At 50.1% G+C, this 17,508-nt stretch overlaps 1 protein-coding gene across 2 annotated transcripts in view; it reads right to left on the bottom strand.

Annotated features, from left to right (window-relative positions):
• Positions 1 to 12,400: 12,400 nt before the first annotated feature.
• DHX30 (DExH-box helicase 30) overlaps positions 12,401 to 17,508 on the bottom strand; it is a 46,391-nt gene continuing 41,283 nt past the window's right edge. For both annotated transcript variants that reach the window (XM_063122301.1, XM_063122293.1), the window contains 5 exons: positions 17,502 to 17,508; positions 16,137 to 16,294; positions 15,510 to 15,613; positions 15,268 to 15,407; positions 12,401 to 12,735 (listed from right to left, as the gene is read on the bottom strand). The exon at positions 17,502 to 17,508 is cut by the window's right edge and continues 153 nt beyond it. In XM_063122301.1, coding sequence (XP_062978371.1) covers positions 12,500 to 12,735; positions 15,268 to 15,407; positions 15,510 to 15,613; positions 16,137 to 16,294; positions 17,502 to 17,508 — 645 coding nt within the window. In that variant the 3' untranslated portion in view covers positions 12,401 to 12,499. The remainder of the gene's footprint in view (positions 12,736 to 15,267; positions 15,408 to 15,509; positions 15,614 to 16,136; positions 16,295 to 17,501) is intronic.

Genomic DNA, 17,508 nt, shown 5'->3' with positions numbered 1-17,508 from the left:
TCTGATGGAGCGGGAATTGATCTCCAATTCTTTTCAACTTGTTCATAAATGATCTGGAATTAGAAGTGAGCAGTGAAGTGGCCAAGTTTGCTAACAACACAATTTTTTTTTAAGGTTGTTAAAACACAAAGGGATTGTGAAGAGCTCCAAAGGGATCTCTCCAAGCTGGCAGGCGGGTGGGCATCCAAATGGCAGATGCGGTTCAATGTCAGCAAGTGTAAGGTGATGCACGTTGGGGCAAAAAAACCCCAACTTCAAGTATAACCTAATGGGATTTCAGCTGGCGATGACAGAACAAGAAAGAGATCTTGGGATTGTGGTGGACAGCTCGAAGAAAATTGTCCACCCTGTGTGTGGCCACTGCAAAGAAGGCAAACTCCATGATAGGCATTATAAGAAAAGGAATTGAGAATAAAATGGCCAGTATCATACTGCCCTTATTCAGATCGATGGTGCTACCACACTTAAAAGACCATGTACAGTTCTGGTCACCACACCTAAGAGGGGATATTGTAGAGCTGTAAAAAGTGCAGAAAAGGGCGACTGAAGTGATTATGGGTCTGGAGCATCTCCCCTATGCGGGAAGGTTACATCAACTGGGATTATTTTGCTTGGAAAAAAGGAGATTAAGGGGAAACATGATAAAAGGAGGCTAAGGGTAGACATGCAGAATGGATTCCTGCATCGAACGGAGGTGGGGTTGGACTTGATGGCCTTATAGACCCTTCCAACTCCACTATTCTATGATTCTATAGAGGTGTACCAAATTATGCCTGGTGTGGAGAATGTGGATAGGGAGACATTTTTCTTCCTCTCTCAAAATACTAGAACCCAAAGGGGTCATCCCATGAAGCTGATGGGTGGGAGGTACAGGACAAAAAAAAAGGAAGGACTTTTTCACACAGCGCATGGTTAAATTATGGAACTCGCTATGACAAGCTGTAGTGACGGCCACCCATTTGGATGGCTTTCAAAGGGGGTTGGATCAATTCCTGGAGGCGATGGCTATCCATGGCTACTAGCCCTGATGGTTGTGTGCTATCTCCAGTATTCGAGGCAGTAAGCCTGTGTGCACCAGTTGCTGGGAACATAGGTGGGAGGGTGCGTTATGTTCCCACCTCATATATATATATTATAATTTGTTCCCTGTTCTTGCACAGCCCAGGAACTATAACCCAGAAGCAAGAGGGCATGTATGAGCAGATCCAATGGGAGCACATAGCATTGGGCATAGAACCAAACTTCAAAAGAACCTCTGCTTTCATTTTTTTTTAAAAAAAAGTGTGCGGGGTGGGTGGGTGCGTGGGTGGAAAGCTAGTTTGCAGAATGGATGTCCACAAAGTGCCAGAGAAAAGTATGCAGGAAATACCTGTGGACATCTCAGAATGCAGAATGGTAGCTAAAAACCAATATGTGTGAGCGTGCACCTGTTCTGACTATGACGCTTTGCTGGCCCCGGACGCTCCAACAAGCAGAACCAGAAAAGTCGGCCACATCATCGAAAGCTTCCGAGAAAGCACCACATGCAGAATTTCTGTCAATGTGCCTAATTTATACAGACAACGGAGCTCAGCTTTCATGGCACAGAATTTAGAAAGGGTTGTATGGAACCCACACCCAGAGGTGTCCAGTGGGCTCCTCACATTAGGGCCAAGCAACGTCTGGGGGTTGAGGATCACATTGCCACGTCCTACGTCTGCCAAAATTGCCAGCACCAAATTTGCCAACGGTGACGGCAAAAATCCTGGGGAGCAGCAGGCACTTTGCTTGCTTGCAAGCAGGACAATGCACCTTGCAAAATGGCCGTAGCAGTGGCAAATTTGCCAGGGCAAGTTGGCCACTTGTGCCTTACCCAAAGACCCCAAGTGAGTGTGCTGACTCCCCACCCACGCTAAATATTTGGTGCTCTATTTCAGAAAGTGTTTCTTGCTGCTATGAAAAGGGAGAAAACACATGTGCGTGCTGCCCAGACAACAAAAGAGGGAAGGCAGTGACTACTTTATCCCTCTTCTTATTATCTTTAGACGAGATTACAAAAAGATGTGCTGCCATGGAACAGCCACCAAAGGAGCCCAACGTCAGTCACAGAGCAGCTCGGACCCATTCGAGGCCCCCCCACTCCCACCCCTACCCCTAATTGTAGAAAGGGAACCTGCTGGATTGAAGGCAGAGAGAGAGCGTTAAGTAAAAGGTTGTCACCCAGAGGAGGGCCAGGATCTCGTCTCGATCCTCCCAGAGTGCAGGACACGGAATAACAGGCTCAAGTTAAAGGAAGCCAGATTCCGGCTGGACATCAGGAAAATGTCCTGACTGTTAGACCAGTACGGCAATGGAACCAGTTACCTAGGGAGGTGGTGGGCTCTCCCACACTAGAGGCCTTCAAGAGGCAGTTGGACAACCACCTGTCAGGGATGCTTTAGGGTGGATTCCTGCATTGAGCAGGGGGTTGGACTCGATGGCCTTGTAGGCCCCTTCCAAATGCTACTATTCTATGAAAACGTTTCTCACCAGTGCTTGTTGCGAATGGTCTCCTCTTGGGATTTATATACAAATTGTCACAGAGGTTGGGCTGAATCCAGATTTCATAACGTTTCAGAATTAATGGGACTTAAGTTGGGTATTATATATACCTTGATTTCAAGGGGATCCATGTCAGGGTGACTAAACCTGGATCCAGACCTCTTTTTTTTGCATCCCATGATCATTTTTAGTCCCATCTTTTATGTTTTTCTTGTTCTCTGCACCTGCGTTCCCCAGCCTGAGGCTCTTCAATATGGGGGGACAACAATTCCCATCATTAGCCATGCTGGCTTGGGATGATGGGAGTCATAGTCTAGCACATCCGGAGGGCACCAAATTCTAGAAGGCTGGTTTACCGCTGTGTGTGCATATAGATAGAGGGGTGCGGGTCGAAGGTAAATAAAAATACATTTACACACTTCTTATCAACTGAGAATAACTTTTCATGGGCCTGAACTCACCCAAGCCACAAAAGTTTATGCCATAATACATTTATTCATCCTTAAGGTTAACTTTGCATCATTTCGAGGTGCAAACCTATAGATAGGACTGCCTGGGAGCAAGCCACACTGAATCATAGAATCATAGAATATCAGAGTTGGAAGGAGCCTATAAGGCCATCGAATCCAACCCCCTGCTCAATGCAGGAATCCACCCTAAAGCATCCCTGACAGATGGTTGTCCAGCTGCCTCTTTTTCTTCCTCTATCAAAATACTAGAACCCAAAGGGGTCATCCCATGAAGCTGATGGGTGGGAGATACAGGACAAAAAAAAGGAAGGACTTTTTCACACAGTGCATGGTTAAATTATGGAACTCGCTATGACAAGCTGTAGTGACGGCCACTCATTTGGATGGCTTTCAAAGGGGGTTGGATCAATTCCTGGAGGCGATGGCTATCCATGGCTACTAGCCCTGATGGTTGTGTGCTATCTCCAGTATTCGAGGCAGTAAGCCTGTGTGCACCAGTTGCTGGGAACATAGGTGGGAGGGTGCGTTATGTTCCCACCTCATATATATATATATTATAATTTGTTCCCTGTTCTTGCACAGCCCAGGAACTATAACCCAGAAGCAAGAGGGCATGTATGAGCAGATCCAATGGGAGCACATAGCATTGGGCATAGAACCAAACTTCAAAAGAACCTCTGCTTTCATTTTTTTTTAAAAAAAGTGTGCGGGGTGGGTGGGTGCGTGGGTGGAAAGCTAGTTTACAGAATGGATGTCCACAAAGTGCCAGAGAAAAGTATGCAGGAAATACCTGTGGACATCTCAGAATGCAGAATGGTAGCTAAAAACCAATATGTGTGAGCGTGCACCTGTTCTGACTATGACGCTTTGCTGGCCCCGGACGCTCCAACAAGCAGAACCAGAAAAGTCGGCCACATCATTGAAAGCTTCCGAAAAAGCACCACATGCAGAATTTCTGTCAATGTGCCTAATTTATACAGACAACGGAGCTCAGCTTTCATGGCACAGAATTTAGAAAGGGTTGTATGGAACCCACACCCAGAGGTGTCCAGTGGGCTCCTCACATTAGGGCCAAGCAACGTCTGGGGGTTGAGGATCACATTGCCACGTCCTACGTCTGCCAAAATTGCCAGCACCAAATTTGCCAACGGTGACGGCAAAAATCCTGGGGAGCAGCAGGCACTTTGCTTGCTTGCAAGCAGGACAATGCACCTTGCAAAATGGCCGTAGCAGTGGCAAATTTGCCAGGGCAAGTTGGCCACTTCTGCCTTACCCAAAGACCCCAAGTGAGTGTGCTGACTCCCCACCCACGCTAAATATTTGGTGCTCTATTTCAGAAAGTGTTTCTTGCTGCTATGAAAAGGGAGAAAACACATGTGCGCGCTGCCCAGACAACAAAAGAGGGAAGGCAGTGACTACTTTATCCCTCTTCTTATTATCTTTAGACGAGATTACAAAAAGATGTGCTGCCATGGAACAGCCACCAAAGGAGCCCAACGTCAGTCACAGAGCAGCTCGGACCCATTCGAGGCCCCCCCACTCCCACCCCTACCCCTAATTGTAGAAAGGGAACCTGCTGGATTGAAGGCAGAGAGAGAGCGTTAAGTAAAAGGTTGTCACCCAGAGGAGGGCCAGGATCTCGTCTCGATCCTCCCAGAGTGCAGGACACGGAATAACAGGCTCAAGTTAAAGGAAGCCAGATTCCGGCTGGACATCAGGAAAATGTCCTGACTGTTAGACCAGTACGGCAATGGAACCAGTTACCTAGGGAGGTGGTGGGCTCTCCCACACTAGAGGCCTTCAAGAGGCAGTTGGACAACCACCTGTCAGGGATGCTTTAGGGTGGATTCCTGCATTGAGCAGGGGGTTGGACTCGATGGCCTTGTAGGCCCCTTCCAAATGCTACTATTCTATGAAAACGTTTCTCACCAGTGCTTGTTGCGAATGGTCTCCTCTTGGGATTTATATACAAATTGTCACAGAGGTTGGGCTGAATCCAGATTTCATAACGTTTCAGAATTAATGGGACTTAAGTTGGGTATTATATATACCTTGATTTCAAGGGGATCCATGTCAGGGTGACTAAACCTGGATCCAGACCTCTTTTTTTTGCATCCCATGATCATTTTTAGTCCCATCTTTTATGTTTTTCTTGTTCTCTGCACCTGCGTTCCCCAGCCTGAGGCTCTTCAATATGGGGGGACAACAATTCCCATCATTAGCCATGCTGGCTTGGGATGATGGGAGTCATAGTCTAGCACATCCGGAGGGCACCAAATTCTAGAAGGCTGGTTTACCGCTGTGTGTGCATATAGATAGAGGGGTGCGGGTCGAAGGTAAATAAAAATACATTTACACACTTCTTATCAACTGAGAATAACTTTTCATGGGCCTGAACTCACCCAAGCCACAAAAGTTTATGCCATAATACATTTATTCATCCTTAAGGTTAACTTTGCATCATTTCAAGGTGCAAACCTATAGATAGGACTGCCTGGGAGCAAGCCACACTGAATCATAGAATCATAGAATATCAGAGTTGGAAGGAGCCTATAAGGCCATCGAGTCCAACCCCCTGCTCAATGCAGGAATCCACCCTAAAGCATCCCTGACAGATGGTTGTCCAGCTGCCTCTTGAAGGCCTGTACTGTGGGAGAGCTTCGGCTATTGGGCGGTATAAAAATGTAATAAATAAATAAATAAATCCCTTTACAACACTTGTTCAGGTAGGAGAAACAAGCTAGTCAGATGGAGCGGGAATTGATCTCCAATTCTTTTCAACTTGTTCATAAATGATCTGGAATTAGAAGTGAGCAGTGAAGTGGCCAAGTTTGCTAACAACACAATTTTTTTTTAAGGTTGTTAAAACACAAAGGGATTGTGAAGAGCTCCAAAGGGATCTCTCCAAGCTGGCAGGCGGGTGGGCATCCAAATGGCAGATGCGGTTCAATGTCAGCAAGTGTAAGGTGATGCACGTTGGGGCAAAAAACCCCCAACTTCAAGTATAACCTAATGGGATTTCAGCTGGCGATGACAGAACAAGAAAGAGATCTTGGGATTGTGGTGGACAGCTCGAAGAAAATTGTCCACCCTGTGTGTGGCCACTGCAAAGAAGGCAAACTCCATGATAGGCATTATAAGAAAAGGAATTGAGAATAAAATGGCCAGTATCATACTGCCCTTATTCAGATCGATGGTGCTACCACACTTAAAAGACCATGTACAGTTCTGGTCACCACACCTAAGAGGGGATATTGTAGAGCTGTAAAAAGTGCAGAAAAGGGCGACTGAAGTGATTATGGGTCTGGAGCATCTCCCCTATGCGGGAAGGTTACATCAACTGGGATTATTTTGCTTGGAAAAAAGGAGATTAAGGGGAAACATGATAAAAGGAGGCTAAGGGTAGACATGCAGAATGGATTCCTGCATCGAACGGGGGTGGGGTTGGACTTGATGGCCTTATAGACCCTTCCAACTCCACTATTCTATGATTCTATAGAGGTGTACCAAATTATGCCTGGTGTGGAGAATGTGGATAGGGAGACATTTTTCTTCCTCTCTCAAAATACTAGAACCCAAAGGGGTCATATCCCATGAAGCTGATGGGTGGGAGGTACAGGACAAAAAAAAAGGAAGGACTTTTTCACACAGCGCATGGTTAAATTATGGAACTCGCTATGACAAGCTGTAGTGACGGCCACTCATTTGGATGGCTTTAAAAGGGGGTTGGATCAATTCCTGGAGGCGATGGCTATCCATGGCTACTAGCCCTGATGGTTGTGTGCTATCTCCAGTATTCGAGGCAGTAAGCCTGTGTGCACCAGTTGCTGGGAACATAGGTGGGAGGGTGCGTTATGTTCCCACCTCATATATACATATATATATATATATATATATATATATATATTATAATTTGTTCCCTGTTCTTGCACAGCCCAGGAACTATAACCCAGAAGCAAGAGGGCATGTATGAGCAGATCCAATGGGAGCACATAGCATTGGGCATAGAACCAAACTTCAAAAGAACCTCTGCTTTCATTTTTTTTTTAAAAAAAGTGTGCGGGGTGGGTGGGTGCGTGGGTGGAAAGCTAGTTTGCAGAATGGATGTCCACAAAGTGCCAGAGAAAAGTATGCAGGAAATACCTGTGGACATCTCAGAATGCAGAATGGTAGCTAAAAACCAATATGTGTGAGCGTGCACCTGTTCTGACTATGACGCTTTGCTGGCCCCGGACGCTCCAACAAGCAGAACCAGAAAAGTCGGCCACATCATCGAAAGCTTCCGAGAAAGCACCACATGCAGAATTTCTGTCAATGTGCCTAATTTATACAGACAACGGAGCTCAGCTTTCATGGCACAGAATTTAGAAAGGGTTGTATGGAACCCACACCCAGAGGTGTCCAGTGGGCTCCTCACATTAGGGCCAAGCAACGTCTGGGGGTTGAGGATCACATTGCCACGTCCTACGTCTGCCAAAATTGCCAGCACCAAATTTGCCAACGGTGACGGCAAAAATCCTGGGGAGCAGCAGGCACTTTGCTTGCTTGCAAGCAGGACAATGCACCTTGCAAAATGGCCGTAGCAGTGGCAAATTTGCCAGGGCAAGTTGGCCACTTGTGCCTTACCCAAAGACCCCAAGTGAGTGTGCTGACTCCCCACCCACGCTAAATATTTGGTGCTCTATTTCAGAAAGTGTTTCTTGCTGCTATGAAAAGGGAGAAAACACATGTGCGCGCTGCCCAGACAACAAAAGAGGGAAGGCAGTGACTACTTTATCCCTCTTCTTATTATCTTTAGACGAGATTACAAAAAGATGTGCTGCCATGGAACAGCCACCAAAGGAGCCCAACGTCAGTCACAGAGCAGCTCGGACCCATTCGAGGCCCCCCCACTCCCACCCCTACCCCTAATTGTAGAAAGGGAACCTGCTGGATTGAAGGCAGAGAGAGAGCGTTAAGTAAAAGGTTGTCACCCAGAGGAGGGCCAGGATCTCGTCTCGATCCTCCCAGAGTGCAGGACACGGAATAACAGGCTCAAGTTAAAGGAAGCCAGATTCCGGCTGGACATCAGGAAAATGTCCTGACTGTTAGACCAGTACGGCAATGGAACCAGTTACCTAGGGAGGTGGTGGGCTCTCCCACACTAGAGGCCTTCAAGAGGCAGTTGGACAACCACCTGTCAGGGATGCTTTAGGGTGGATTCCTGCATTGAGCAGGGGGTTGGACTCGATGGCCTTGTAGGCCCCTTCCAAATGCTACTATTCTATGAAAACGTTTCTCACCAGTGCTTGTTGCGAATGGTCTCCTCTTGGGATTTATATACAAATTGTCACAGAGGTTGGGCTGAATCCAGATTTCATAACGTTTCAGAATTAATGGGACTTAAGTTGGGTATTATATATACCTTGATTTCAAGGGGATCCATGTCAGGGTGACTAAACCTGGATCCAGACCTCTTTTTTTTGCATCCCATGATCATTTTTAGTCCCATCTTTTATGTTTTTCTTGTTCTCTGCACCTGCGTTCCCCAGCCTGAGGCTCTTCAATATGGGGGGACAACAATTCCCATCATTAGCCATGCTGGCTTGGGATGATGGGAGTCATAGTCTAGCACATCCGGAGGGCACCAAATTCTAGAAGGCTGGTTTACCGCTGTGTGTGCATATAGATAGAGGGGTGCGGGTCGAAGGTAAATAAAAATACATTTACACACTTCTTATCAACTGAGAATAACTTTTCATGGGCCTGAACTCACCCAAGCCACAAAAGTTTATGCCATAATACATTTATTCATCCTTAAGGTTAACTTTGCATCATTTCAAGGTGCAAACCTATAGATAGGACTGCCTGGGAGCAAGCCACACTGAATCATAGAATCATAGAATATCAGAGTTGGAAGGAGCCTATAAGGCCATCGAGTCCAACCCCCTGCTCAATGCAGGAATCCACCCTAAAGCATCCCTGACAGATGGTTGTCCAGCTGCCTCTTGAAGGCCTGTACTGTGGGAGAGCTTCGGCTATTGGGCGGTATAAAAATGTAATAAATAAATAAATAAATCCCTTTACAACACTTGTTCAGGTAGGAGAAACAAGCTAGTCAGATGGAGCGGGAATTGATCTCCAATTCTTTTCAACTTGTTCATAAATGATCTGGAATTAGAAGTGAGCAGTGAAGTGGCCAAGTTTGCTAACAACACAATTTTTTTTTAAGGTTGTTAAAACACAAAGGGATTGTGAAGAGCTCCAAAGGGATCTCTCCAAGCTGGCAGGCGGGTGGGCATCCAAATGGCAGATGCGGTTCAATGTCAGCAAGTGTAAGGTGATGCACGTTGGGGCAAAAAACCCCCAACTTCAAGTATAACCTAATGGGATTTCAGCTGGCGATGACAGAACAAGAAAGAGATCTTGGGATTGTGGTGGACAGCTCGAAGAAAATTGTCCACCCTGTGTGTGGCCACTGCAAAGAAGGCAAACTCCATGATAGGCATTATAAGAAAAGGAATTGAGAATAAAATGGCCAGTATCATACTGCCCTTATTCAGATCGATGGTGCTACCACACTTAAAAGACCATGTACAGTTCTGGTCACCACACCTAAGAGGGGATATTGTAGAGCTGTAAAAAGTGCAGAAAAGGGCGACTGAAGTGATTATGGGGCTGGAGCATCTCCCCTATGCGGGAAGGTTACATCAACTGGGATTATTTTGCTTGGAAAAAAGGAGATTAAGGGGAAACATGATAAAAGGAGGCTAAGGGTAGACATGCAGAATGGATTCCTGCATCGAACGGGGGTGGGGTTGGACTTGATGGCCTTATAGACCCTTCCAACTCCACTATTCTATGATTCTATAGAGGTGTACCAAATTATGCCTGGTGTGGAGAATGTGGATAGGGAGACATTTTTCTTCCTCTCTCAAAATACTAGAACCCAAAGGGGTCATATCCCATGAAGCTGATGGGTGGGAGGTACAGGACAAAAAAAAAGGAAGGACTTTTTCACACAGCGCATGGTTAAATTATGGAACTCGCTATGACAAGCTGTAGTGACGGCCACTCATTTGGATGGCTTTAAAAGGGGGTTGGATCAATTCCTGGAGGCGATGGCTATCCATGGCTACTAGCCCTGATGGTTGTGTGCTATCTCCAGTATTCGAGGCAGTAAGCCTGTGTGCACCAGTTGCTGGGAACATAGGTGGGAGGGTGCGTTATGTTCCCACCTCATATATACATATATATATATATTATAATTTGTTCCCTGTTCTTGCACAGCCCAGGAACTATAACCCAGAAGCAAGAGGGCATGTATGAGCAGATCCAATGGGAGCACATAGCATTGGGCATAGAACCAAACTTCAAAAGAACCTCTGCTTTCATTTTTTTTTAAAAAAAGTGTGCGGGGTGGGTGGGTGCGTGGGTGGAAAGCTAGTTTGCAGAATGGATGTCCACAAAGTGCCAGAGAAAAGTATGCAGGAAATACCCATGGACATCTCAGAAGGCAGAATGGTAGCTAAAAACCAATATGTGTGAGCGTGCACCTGTTCTGACTATGACGCTTTGCTGGCCCCGGCCGCTCCAACAAGCAGAACCAGAAAAGTCGGCCACATCATCGAAAGCTTCCGAGAAAGCACCACATGCAGAATTTCTGTCAATGTGCCTAATTTATACAGACAACGGAGCTCAGCTTTCATGGCACAGAATTTAGAAAGGGTTGTATGGAACCCACACCCAGAGGTGTCCAGTGGGCTCCTCACATTAGGGCCGAGCAACGTCTGGGGGTTGAGGATCACATTGCCACGTCCTACGTCTGCCAAAATTGCCAGCACCAAATTTGCCAACGGTGACAGCAAAAATCCTGGGGAGCAGCAGGCACTTTGCTTCCTTGCGAGCAGGATAGTGCTCCTTGCAAACAGGGCCGGTGCCAGACTATTTTGTGCCTTAGGCAAGGTGAGCTACTTTCACACACACACACACACACACACACACACACACACACACACACACACACACACACACACACACACCCAAAATGTCAACTTTGATTTTTAAGAACATATGTTTCCTGGAAAAAAATAAGAAGTACAAAACTTGAAACTGCTAAATTTATTTTAAAGTGCAAGAAATACGTCATTCCAACTATAGCAAACAAATTGGAAAGGAACGTCTATGGGTCTAAAATGCATTATTTAATAGGAATATCACCTCCAAATCACCCCCCCCCAACTCACACACGTGCGCACATACACACACTCAGCATCACTCACTCCAAACACAAGCATGAACACATGCATTAACTCAAAGACCCCATGCACCCCATTCACCCGTACATTCTCTCTTCCGGGCGAGTTCCGGAAGTCTGAACATGGAGCCGCCCCACCCCCCACCCCAGTGTCCCTGGCTTCGCTTCGGCTGGGCAGGCACAGGGCGCCATCTCGCCCGCCCGGGCCCAGCAGAATCCTCAAGGCAGCACGGCTCACAGCCAACGCGCTTGAGTGCTGCGTTGTGCCCGGCGCCCCTCTTAGCTTGGCGCTCTAGGTGGCCGCCTGAGTGGCCTCTAGGGTAGCACCGGCCCTGCTTGCAAAATGGCCATAGCGGTGGCAAATTTGCCAGGGCAAGTTGGCCACTTCTGCCTTACCCAAAGACCCCAAGTGAGTGTGCTGACTCCCCACCCACGCTAAATATTTGGTGCTCCATTTCAGAAAGTGTTTCTTGCTGCTGTGAAAAGGGAGAAAACACATGCGCGCGCTGCCCAGACAACAAAAGAGGGAAGGCAGTGACTACTTTATCCCTCTTCTTGTTATCTTTAGACCAGATTGCAAAAAGATGTGCTGCCATGGAACAGCCACCGAAGGAGCCCAACGTCAGTCACAGAGCAGTGCCAGGTCAGCGCGCAGGAACGGGGCGACAGCTGCAGCAGGATTCTCTGAATGAGAACGGAACGGGGTTTTTATTGTGATAAAAGCGCACCACGACAGAGAGCGACGTGTCCCACTGGCGAGACCCCCATAGCGACACTCGTGCTCTGCCCGGCAGGAAGACCCAGGGGCTTCCCCCCCCCCTAAGTGCGCTGCGTGCTCCTGCACACTCGAGGGCTGCCTACGCGCTCTCTCCCATCTTCAAAACCTGGAGCTCTGTTCAGATGAAACAGCCCATGGTGGGACAGCAGCCTCCTTCGCTCCGTGCGGGTGGCGAGAAATCCATCCTTGCACCTGGACCCCCAAGGGGCCCGGCCCACGTGAGCGGGGAGGCGGCACCCGTCCCACTGTCTGCCAGGGGGGGGGGCCTCGACACATGCCACGCCCAACCTTCACCTCGGCTGGCAGGCAGGAATTTGCGCTTCGCCTCCCAAACCGCCGCGAGCCAAGAGCAGGAGGGCGGAGCCCGGGAGTCCTCTGGGACGGAGAGAGATGATGTCACAAGGGATAAATAGAACTTTATTTAAATAAACATTTTGTCAACATCTTTGTACAAATTACAAGTCCCCATGTCCGAGTCCTGGTCGGACGCCAGCTCTAGGCCCCAAAGCTGCCCGGGGGCCCCTTCAGCAGGTCCACCAGGATGTCCAGGAGCTGGCTGTGCTGGTGCTGGAGGTCTCCGGGAATGGCCGCCATCTCGTAGCAAAGGCACGTCTCCACCATCCGGGAGAGGGCCACACGGAAGTCGCGCAGGAGCCGGATCGTGTACGAGTCCCCTTCCAGCACCAGGAGGTCGCTGTCGACGAGGGAGACGGTGGCTCGCCAGCCGTCATCTTTGAAGGAAAGAACGAGGAGAAGCTCAGAAGCGAGGCTCGGGAAGAAGACCCCAGGCGGGCCCGTGCTCCTGGAATCCAGGGGGAGGAGGCAGGCTTCGAGCTAACTCATCTACGGCCCTCCCTATAAACCAGCGCTTCCGAAACTTGTTCAGGTCCCCGCCCCCTTGGTTCCACAAACTCATGCCCAGCGCCCCCTACTCTACACTATAAAAATCATTACACAGAAAAGCGGTTTTCAACGACCCACTAAGGAAGATAACAATAAAATTCAAAAGAGTAACAATTAATTGAAAATTTATTCAAAATGTTATTTAAATGGATACTGTTGTTTTTTTTAAATTTTATATACTTTTTAATGTTTACTGTTTTAACTTTTGTGAACCGCGCAGAGAGCTTCAGCTGTGGGGCAGTATATAAATGTAATAAATAAATAAATAAATAAATAAATAAAATCCGAAGCACCCGTCCCAGGCTTGCCGAGGGAGGGAGGGAGGGAGGGAAAAGAGAGCGAACGCCTCTGTTTTGCAGCCGGCATGGCGAAGCACACCAGGCAGGGTATGTCTCTTCATTAGCATTTTGGTGCTTTTGAAACATTTCAATTCACCGTTAAAAGGACTCTTCTTAAACGGTATTAATACATGTGTGGATTCTTCCCCTATATGGCTTGGGACCAAACTACCTTCTCCCATAAAAATGTCCCTAGGTTTTAAGACCTTCTGGAGAGGCGCTTCTCGGAAAAGACCACCTCGAGTGACCCCCTGCCTCTTAATGCCCCCCTATGCAATCCCACCGCCCCCAAGGGGGCGGTACTGCCCACTTTGGGAACCACTGCTATAAACGACAACAGAACCAATGACCCAGGGAGGTGGTGGGCTCTCCCACATTAGAGGCCTTCAAGAGGCAGCTGGACAACCCTCTGACAGGGATGCTTTAGGGTGGATTCCTGCATTGAGCAGGGGGTTGGACTGGATGGCCTAGTAGGCCCCTTCCAACTCTGCTATTCTATGATTCTATGAACTCAAGTCAGAGGCTGGTTGGTCTAGAACAGGGGTGGGCAGAAACGAGATCTGCGGGTGCTTTGGACTTCATGGCCATTGACCTTACTGGCAGGGGCTTCTGGGAGTTGAAGTCCAAAAAAATCCAGAGATCTAAACCAGGAGCGGGCAGAAGCTAGAAGTCTGTCCGAAGACCTCAAACGCTGTTGGGACATGGTCTGCCCCAGGAGGTGCACATTTACTTGGGGCTGATTATTTTGGTGGCAAACGCTCAAGACCGGGTGACTGTGTTTGGCGTTAGAGGCGTCAGCCCAGCTACCGGCAGCCATGCAGCCCCCGGCCAGCCCCAAGAGCCAGAGGCACGCTTTGACCTCCCCATCCAAAGCTTGCACCTCTGCCGCTCTACGAGACACGGGATGAATATCAAGAATGAGATGCTGCCACTCGGCCCTGCCTGTCAACCCGGCCGACGTCAGGAGACGGGAACGCTTTCTCCAGGGGGACGCTGGTCTTGTTCTAGGCGGGGCCGTGGGGGGAAGGCTCTGACGTCACCTCCTGTTCCCGCAATGAACCCTAAACCGCCTTCCCAGCCTAATTATCCAACCCTTAAGAGTCCCCAACACCATTTCCCCCTATTTCAGGGTGCAAAACATCAGCTCCAAGGGAGTTAGGTCCATCCCCCTGGGGTGCTCAGAAGGCCCCACTCTTTCTTCCCGGCCACTGAGTGTTTGGGGGTGTTGCAGCTTTACTGCAGAACCCCCCCCTCCAATCCTAAAAAAGGTTGAACTGCCTCTCCTCAGGGCTCAGTTACTGGCAGGAAAGGGCTTGAAGCGAAAACAGGCTGGTCTTTTTGGGCCGTGCCTCTTCGGCCTTGGCGCCTCCCCTGCCCCGCCCCCAAGATGTGTCTCCCAAAGAGCTTCTCCGAAAAGGAATTCCTCACCTGTCAATTAAATCCTGCAGCTTTTGTAAAACACTAACCACCCCCGGGCCACTGTGCAGACCGCACTAATCCAAACGCCCCTTGAGGTCAGAGGGCCTCACACTGCTTTGGGTAGAGAGAGCCATGCAGGTGGCGACTCAGGAGGAGGAGGAGGAGGGCCGGGCTGCACGTGGCGTGGCCTCGCCACGGCATTGTGAACCCACAGCTACAAACCGATGTGCCCGTGGGAAGAGGCGCGGGCGCTGGAGACGCTCACGAGGAAGACCGCGCTAGCAGGGGCTTTCCCAGAATGCCTCTCGGCCTGCCCTGCTCAACCGCGGGGCTTCAGCTGCACCCAAAGGTGGGGCAGCCGAGAAGGTGGTCTGGGTCAACGCTGACGGTCCTGCCAGGGCGTTGGGGAAGAGGCGGCTCAGTTTTGGTAGGTCAAGAGAGCTGCCATCCCGTCAGGGATGCTTTAGGGTGGATTCCTGCATTGAGCAGGGGGTTGGACTCGATGGCCTTGGAGGCCCCTTCCAGCTCTGCTATTCTATGAAGAACAAGACGGGCCCGGGGAGGGTGGTGGGCTGCAGCCGGAGGAGCGCCACACTCACTCACCGCGCACGTGGATGTCCGTATCGGTCATGAGCAGCACGGCCAGTGGGTGCACCTGCGAGGAGTCGCGCACAAACACCCCCCCGTTGGACTTGACGGCCATGAAGTACGTCAGCCAGCGGCTGTACAGCTTCGACGCCTCCCTGCAGGGGGAGAGAAAGGCACGGCCGGTCTCACGGCTGACCCGGCACTCCCGTCGCCCCCCCCTTGCCCCCCAAGCACACGCCGGGGCCAAGCCCCCTCACCTGTTGATCGTCGACTTGTGTAGGAGGACGGTCCCGGCCTTGGTCCGGTAGGTGTAGCTGTTGGGCTTGAACTTGCCCTGCCGGGTCACTTTGCCTTGCCGGACCTGGCGGGGAGGGGGGAGGAGGAGAAACCATGAACGGCCGAGCCTGGAAGGGGAGGCCTTTCCCTCGGTGGGCCAGGAAGGGCTGGCCGGGGAGGCCGGCCCTGAGCACACGAACAGGGCCGTGCGCGTGCTCTGTGCCGAAGGGAAACGGAGAGCAAACTTCTCCCAGCCAGAGGCAGGTCTGAACGCAGGGGAGGGCGCGGCAGTCACACTGATGGCCGCAAGGAATCCGCCATGCCTCTCTCTGGCCTCCACCAGTCCAGTCGCGAGGGGAGAGGGCCCCTACTTAGGGTGGGGAGAGGAACTCCCCCCCCCCAATTCCAGTGACGGACAGGAGGCACTCTGAGAACCCCCCCTCCCCCCCAAACACTGCGCTGGCCTTGGGAACAGGCAGAAGCTGTGAGGGAGGCAGGTGCTGCCTTTGCCGGCTGTAAAGCCCTAGCCAAGAGGAGAGGCTTCCACGGGCCTCACTCACCCGCAAGGGACGACTCCCCCCCCCTTGGAAAGTGGCTCCGGCTCTTACCTGGATGAGGTTAGGGTAGAGGCCGGCCATGAGGACGCCCTTGACCAGCTCCTCTTCCTCACTGTACTGGTTGCACACGGAGGAGGGCAAGAGGCAGTCCGAGGGGGTGGGCACCAGGTAGGCCTCGTAGAGGTTTTCGGAGAACTGCTTCACGAGGCCTGCGGAGCCAGAGCGGAGCGTCAAAGCAAGAAACGGGCGGCACCCAGCGCCAGTCCGGCTGGGGCATTCTCGAGCCCTTGGTGGCTAGCAGAATGCCTGGACTAAGCCCTTCAAAGCTGCCGCCTTGCAAGAATATTTGTTTACTTAATAGAACTGAACAGGTTTGGGAGAGGAGGAAAGCAGACGAGCGATCATAGAATCATAGAAGAGTATTGGAAGGGGCCTACAAGGCCATTGAGTCCAACCCCCTGCTCAGTGCAGGAATCCACCCTAAAGCATCCCTGACAGACGGTTGTCCAGCTGCCTCTTGAAGGCCTCTAGAGTGGGAGAGCCCACAACCTCCCTAGGTCACTGGTTCCATTGTCGTACTGCTCTAACAGTCAGGAAGTTTTTCCTGATGTCCAGCTGGAATCTGGCTTCCTGAAACTTGAGCCCGTTATTCCGTGTCCTGCACTCTGGGAGGATCAAGAAGAGATCCTGGCCCTCCTCTGTGGGACAACCTCTTAAGTATTTGAAGAGTACTATCATGTCTCCCCTCAATCTTCTCTTCTCCAGGCTAAACATGCCCAGTTCTTTCAGTCTTTCTTCCTCTCTACTTGGCACTATTTATTTATTGCATTTTTATACCACCCAACTGCTGAAGCTCCCTGGGCGGTTCACAAAAACTAAAACCATTCAAACCATGATCAAGAAGAGATCCTGGCCCTCCTCTGTGTGACAACCTTTCAAGTCCTTCAAGAATGCTGTCATGTCTCCCCTCAATCTTCTCTTCTCCAGGCTAAACCTGCCCAGTTCTTCCAGTCTCTCTTCATAGGGCTTTGTTTCCAGACCCCTGATCATCCTGGTCGCCCTCCTCTGAACACGCTCCATGCTCCAGTTCACCGTATTTAAAGCAATAGTATCACCTTACATTAGCCAATACCCCCAGCTGGTGCCCTCCAGTTGTGCGGCACGGCCAATGGCCCTGCTGGCTGGGAATGATGGGATTTGCAGTCCAACACATCTGGAGAGCACAGTAGCAATTGAAAATCATTCATGCCTGCTCTGCCATTCCCTGCTCAGGCATTTCTCTAAGGCAGAGGCCTCTGCGTTGGGAACGGAGCCGTTACCGCAGAGCTCCCTGGGCCACGCAGATGCCAGGGGAGAGAAAATCCACCCCCCTCACAGCCCGCCCAGGCCTTCCTGCAAGGGCCGGGAGAGGCTCACCATTAAT

This window comes from Elgaria multicarinata, chromosome 1 (genome assembly GCF_023053635.1).
Source record: "Elgaria multicarinata webbii isolate HBS135686 ecotype San Diego chromosome 1, rElgMul1.1.pri, whole genome shotgun sequence".
Classification (NCBI taxonomy): domain Eukaryota; kingdom Metazoa; phylum Chordata; class Lepidosauria; order Squamata; family Anguidae; genus Elgaria; species Elgaria multicarinata.
Note: the sequence above shows the minus strand (reverse complement) of the source record. Positions and strands in the feature narration are given on the sequence as shown.